Source organism: Benincasa hispida, chromosome 10 (assembly GCF_009727055.1).
Source record: "Benincasa hispida cultivar B227 chromosome 10, ASM972705v1, whole genome shotgun sequence".
NCBI classification, from domain to species: Eukaryota; Viridiplantae; Streptophyta; class Magnoliopsida; order Cucurbitales; family Cucurbitaceae; genus Benincasa; species Benincasa hispida.
The window spans coordinates 9930775-9937502 of NC_052358.1; the positions used below are offsets into that span (position 1 = coordinate 9930775).

A 6728-nucleotide genomic window follows, 5' to 3' on the forward strand; every position below is an offset into this window, starting at 1 on the left:
GTCCATTGGAGTTAGTAAGCCAAATTTAGGACTAAGAAGGACTCTAAGGTTCTTTTTGGCCCTACTCTTGGATTCTAAGCTAAACTTGGACAAATTCAGGACAAGTTGGTGTTTGGAGAAAACTGGGAATCCAATAAGAAATGAGTAAGTTAGAAAGGCTTGGAAAAAAGAGAAATCTTTGCCCGTTGACTATGAGTGACTCTTTTTCAAAGAAAATCTTGTTTGGCAAAGCTTTAAAAGATTATGTCTATAAAATCATGCTTTGAGTTATTGGTTAAAATATAACTCTTATTTGATTATTCATGTGATGTTTCTGAAAATTATGTTTGAGAAAGAGTTTTTCAAACCATTGGATCTAGTACCCAGGACGAGAACTACTAAACATTGAGTTGGTTCGGCATTAGCAAAGACTGGGTGTCTTGATTTGGTTCCACCTCAGTGATTGAGTGTATTGAGTTGCTTCCACTTCAATATCTGGGTGTATTGAGTAGTATACCTAGCGATGTTTGGTTACAGGTTTAATGATTGATTTATCATACGTACTCATGTGTTGTAAAAAGTTTCATGTGATGCATTGCTTTAAAAGATTTATCATGCATTATTAAAGTTCTCAAAATGTTTGAAACAAAATACTGTTTCACGAAATGTCACTCACTAAGCTTCCCAGTTCAGTTTTCCAAAATATCCCCCCCCCTCCCCCTAAGTAGCGTAAAGGAGAATAGTTCCAAAAGTGTCGTCTGAGGTCAAGGTCTGCCGCACTTCAAAGTTTAAGTCTGTTGTTTATGAGGATTTGGAAATTTTCAAAATAAGTTGTATAAATTTTGAATTGTTATTAATAAAATAACCCTTGATTGAAATACAGTTGTATACTTAGTTTTTAAGTTGTAAGTAAAACAGGTCAAGGCGGACAGTAGGTACCGCAAAAGGGTAGTATATGTCGTCTTCACGCCTCCTTCTGGGTGAAAGAGATAAGTGCAAGAGAGGGTGTGACATGATCACCATCAGGCCTTTTCACAAAGGTACTCTAATACCAATTTGATGTAGACTACGAATCTTGGAGAATTTTTAGAGTAGAAATATTATTCATTAGTTGTTCATCCATGAGAAGAAGACTCCTATTTATAGAGTTTTAATTCAAGTGGGGTAAAAAAAGAATTAATCTAAACCTATTACCTAATTACCTAATTTATCTTCATTCTACTTGCATCAAAGTAGCAAAACTAATAAAAGAAGTCGTGGCTGAGAAAACCAGCGAAGACATGGGGATGAAGGTAAGAGAAATGAGTGAGATTTTGAGGAGAAAATGAGATGAGAAGATTGATGAGATGGTGGTTGAAACTATCTCTTACTTAAAATATAATTTTATTTTTAAGTTTGACCAAGTCAATTCTTTCAATAATTGCATCACGCAACTTTTAAGTTTGTTTAATTTTTTTCCTCTTTTTTTAAAATGAAAAAAAAAAAAAAAAAAAAAAAAAATATCTTCATGTCATTTTTTAATGAAAAATTTTGACCCATATCACAGACCGGCATGTATTTCTTAAATTAATGAAGACAAAAGTTGGTTGATCTCGATGATTCTATGTGCCTTCATATCTTGAATAAAATAGTTTGGTCTAAATCTTGTGTTAATATCTGGGTCAGATTTAATTAGCCCAAAAATAGGTTTATTTTGGCCCAAAGACCACGAAACCCAAAATTCATTTAGCTTTGTCCAAAGGACAAATGCATGGACCAATCAAGTCCAAGCTAAGTCCACAAAACACATATGAGAATTCTATAGATAGATTATTTCTTTTCATTTGAGGGTTAAGAATTTTAAGAATCCATTAAGAGAGGATTCTCTTCAACTATTAGAAGACTTCTAAGCTTTTAAAACTGAATCACACTTGAAGATTAAAATCCTTTGAAGATACAAATGTTGTTACAATCAACAGAGAGAATCAGGAGATAAAATATTAGAGATCGAACCACATCTGCATAAATTAATATAAATTAAAGTTCAACTCCACGATGCACATTTTTTCGTAAACTTGTGTGAACAATTATGTCTCTTTTCATTTAGTACAAGCACTATATCAATTGAATTATTCTCACTTTACAACTTAATAACGGTATATGAAATAATTTTTACCACTTATAATTTAAATTTATATTGTACGTTATATTTTGTAAATTTGATGTTGAAAGATTTAGAAAATAATTTCAGAGTTATTTTCATTTTCCAAATCAATTCTAGAATGATTTCCTAACAATCATAACTATCTTCAAAAATTATAAAAATAAAATTTACTTAAAAGTTGGGAAGAAGTTGCTTGGATGATAAATGAAAATTGTTGAAGGATGAAGAATTGGGCAGACAAAAAGGAGGTTGGGTTGAGGGTAGGGTGTGAAAATCAGCTTGGCAACTCGAATAATCTGGACTTTCTAACTAAATATTTATTGAGTTGAGTTAGTTTTGCTTTTGAGTTGAATTAGATCTTTGATTGAATAATCTTTTTTTAGGTTGACCTAACCCAATTCTACTTGTCTTTATTTAATGTTTGATTGGATTTGGAATTTTTAATATTTTCTTTTAGGATTGTTATGATGTTTGCCTGAGTTTAAAATTGTATTAGATATCATATATATCTGATATTTGACATTTGAGTTCTATGAGATTTTAGTTATTAGTCATGGGTTATAGATAAATTAATTATTTTAAATTAATTTTAAAAAATAATAATAATAACCCGACAATTCAACTCAATCCAGTCCAATCTAACTCGAACTTGAGTTGAAGATCCTGTTTGGGTCTTTCGAGTAGTCAATCCGACCAACTTGAAATTTTAAGCTGGTCCAGAAAACCTCAACTTAACCCAACCCAATCCGTATACACCCCTATTTGAGGGTTACGATGTCATTTGAGAATAAATTATAGGGAAAAGGTTAGAGGAGAGCGAAGGTAATTATTGGAAATGCGACCAAAGTTAAACATTGGTGAAATAAAGGATGATCATAGGTTTATAAAGGAGATTGAGCCTTTTTGGGTGAAACCAAAAGCAAAGTCATAAGGGTTTATGTTCAAAGTAGACAATATCCTATAATTTTTAGATAAAATCAAAAGTAAAATCATGAGAGTTTATGCTCAAAATGGATAATATCATACCATTATAGATATAGTTGAAGGGTCATTATCTCTAACAAATAAGTGCCGAATAGAGATGTAGTAGAACCTAAAAAATAGTCATAGTGTCATTCAATCAATGATTAGTGTAATAAATCGAGAGTACCTGCATCAGTTTTGTAGTCTCAAACAAAACATTCAAGACACGTGGAAATTCAAGATAGTTTAACTATTTTTCTTAAAAGACGAAGCTCTATCTCATCCTACATCTATAGTGTTATATTCCTTTATTATTATTATTATAATAATAATAGTACGTCAAAAAAACTTTGACCTCACTGTCTGTAATAAAATATAGGTTAATAAAACACTTTTGATCTCCGAACTTTTATGAAAATAACAATTTAGTCTCTGAAGTTTGAATTGTAATAATTTAGTCTCTATACTTTTAATCTTGTAACAATTTATTCCATGAATTTTAATATGTAACAATTTAATCTATATACTTAAGACATTATAACAATTTAGTCCTTAACGTATAACAAAATTATCAAAATTAAATATCAATTTTTTAATACATTATGATGTAAATTTTGTATATTGTAAAAATATTAAGTCCCTAATTAATTTAACGGTTTATTTATACATGAAATCTCATTAAACCTTATTAATTTCTATAATAGAGATTAAATCATTACAAATTTTAAAGTTTTAAGAACTAAATTGTTAAATAGTAAAAATCAAAAACTAAATTGTTAAAAAACTGAAAGTATAAAGACTAAATCGTTATAAACCAAACTTCAATAACTAGATTATTACTTATATAAAAATTTAGGGACTAAAAATGATTTTTAACTTAAAATAGAATTTTGAAGAAACTAGAGGCTAAGACAAATGTTCATATATTTTCCAAATTTTTTCCTAAAGAAATTTAATCCAATGTCATACCTTGGTTCCATCGAGAGGCCAAAGAATCGATGTCCACTAATTGTTAAATTTGAAGCCTTGAAGTTGACAATAATTGTAAGATAATCTAATAAATAATATATCGGGTGCGTGCTTTCCAACTAGCTCCTCCATTTTATGCCTTAGTTTATTGCTCTTGTTCTTGTATGTACACTCCCTTTGCTGCCATTTCATATTCTGTCCATTCACAAAATGACATTACCTTCTGCCTATAAATAATATCTTCTTCTTCTTCTAGGAATTGCAAAGCTTAACTAATCAGTCTGCCGCCATGGATGTCCAGAAAGTTAGAGACACAACCACAAGCATTTTGATGTTTCCATGGATTGGCTATGGCCATATCTCTGCCTATTTGGAGCTAGCCAAAGCCCTCTCTAGAAGAAATAACTTCTATATCTACTTTTGTTCAACTCCTGTTAATCTTGACTCCATTAAACCAAAGCTAATTCCTTCTTCTTCTTCTTCTTCTTCTTCAATCGAATTTGTGGAGCTTCATCTTCCTTCTTCTCCTGAATTTCCTCCCCATCTACACACAACCAACGCCCTCCCCCCTCACCTTACGCCCACTCTCCACCAAGCCTTCGCAGCGGCTGCCCCACGCTTCGAGGCAATTTTACAAACACTTTGTCCGCATCTCCTCATTTATGACTGTCTACAGCCGTGGGCTCCACGAATCGCTTCCTCCCTCAATATTCCCGCCATCAACTTCAATACCACTGCATCTTCCATCATTTGTCACGCTCTTCATAATATCCACTACCCCGATTCTAAATTCCCACTCTCGGATTTTGTTCTTCACGATTATTGGAAAGCCAAGTACATAACCGCTGATGGAACCACTACAGAAAGAGCCCGACGAGTTAGAGAATCCTTTCTGTATTGCTTGAATGCTTCTCGCGATGTAACTCTAATCAATAGCTTCAGAGAGATGGAGGGAGAATACATGGATTACCTCTCTGTTCTGTTGAAGAAGAAAGTAATAGCGGTTGGTCCTTTGGTGTACGAACCGAGAGAGGATGAGGAAGATGAAGATTATTCGAGGATTAAGAATTGGCTGGACAAAAAGAAAGCATCGTCGACGGTTCTGGTGTCATTCGGAAGCGAATTCTTCCCGTCGAAGGAAGAAATGGAAGAGATCGCGAACGGATTGGAACAGAGTGGAGTTAATTTCATATGGGTGGTTAGGTTTCCGAAAGGAGAAGAGAGGAGAGGGATTGAAGAGGCGTTGCCAGAGGGATTCGTGGAGAGAGTGGGAGAAAAGGCGATGGTGGTGAAAGAATGGGCGCCTCAGGGGAACATATTGAAGCATCGGAGCATCGGAGGATTTGTGAGTCACTGTGGGTGGAATTCGGTGATGGAGAGCATAATGCTTGGGATACCTGTAATAGGGGTTCCGATGCATGTGGATCAGCCCTATAACGCCGGACTTATTGAAGACGCCGGGGTGGGGGTGGAGGCCAAGCGAGATACCGACGGCAAAATTCAAAGGGAGGAAGTAGCAAAGCTGATCAAAGAAGTGGTCGTTGAGAAAACCAGAGAAGACTTGAGGAAGAAGGTAGGAGAAATGAGTGAGATTTTGAGGAGAAAAGGAGATGAGAAGATTGATGAGATGGTGGCTGAAATTTCTCTCTTGCTTAAAATATGAGATTTTTTTAAAAAAATATATTATATAATAGAGGTCAGAAAAATGGGTACTAAAAGAATAAAATTTTGTTATAAAATTAATAGCAAGGAGAAATCGAAGGAAAGAAAGAATATCCCTTCGAATCATGAATTGACCCAAAAGTAATGTGATTAATTGACTTTTTTTTAATGATACTATTAAATGATATAATATTAAATTTATCTTTACTTATTAACTTAAACAATTATCTCAAAAGCTTAAGTGAATATAAATTTAACATTATATCATCAACTAATATCCCATGCATGAATGTCGGTATTGAATGATTTTTTGTTGAAGTAAGAGAATGTAGATACATCAAATATGATTCCCCTTCTTTAATTGGCAAGTATTGATGATAGCTAGAGATGTCCAATTTTCCTATTGGGGACGGGTCCCGCCCCGAACAGGGTGGGGAATGGAGGAGAGAGTGGGGGAAAAATTTTCTCCGTGAGCTAAACGGGGATGGGGACGTTCCCGTCCCCGCCCCTGACCTCAGCCCGATTAGCTTTTACATATTTATTTAGTATAGTTATTTAATGTATGTTATTATTATTATTATTATTATATAAATATTACATTTAAATTTCAAATTTGATTATTTATTGGGAAAGATAATGAATATGTTAAAATTGAATGTTTAAATTTAGATTAAATATGTGAATAATTTGATTTATATTCATTTTTTTCTACTAAAAAATTAATTAGGTTTTTAGGACCAAAATTTGAGTAATTTATCTTTAAATTCAAATTGTCATCTAAAACTAACCATAATAAATAATTTAGTGATAAAGTTAATTATTTAATTAAAATTTACTCACATTAATGATTTAAATTAATTTAATTTTTTTTTAAAAAAAAAAGGGTAACGGGAAAAATTTCCCTAGAAAACTCGATCCCCACGAATTTCCCGCAGAGAATCCCGTCTTGATCTGTTGGGGAATTTCACGGGGATAGGGAATGTAATGGGGAACGGAGAAGGGATGGGGAATG

The 6728-nt window shown here is 33.1% G+C and overlaps 1 protein-coding gene across 1 annotated transcript; it reads left to right on the forward strand.

The window, feature by feature from the left end:
* The first annotated feature begins 3936 nt into the window (after window positions 1–3936).
* On the forward strand, window positions 3937–5717 carry LOC120088765 (UDP-glucosyltransferase 29-like). The gene has a single exon (XM_039046201.1). It carries the CDS (start codon window positions 4344–4346, stop codon window positions 5715–5717), a length of 1374 nt encoding a protein of 457 aa, XP_038902129.1. The 5' UTR covers window positions 3937–4343.
* Window positions 5718–6728: the final 1011 nt, after the last annotated feature.

Bases quoted from the DNA above. Each gene is read 5' to 3' on its own strand.
- LOC120088765 (XM_039046201.1), top strand. From the start codon at position 4,344: ATGGATGTCCAGAAAGTTAGAGACACAACCACAAGCATTTTGATGTTT.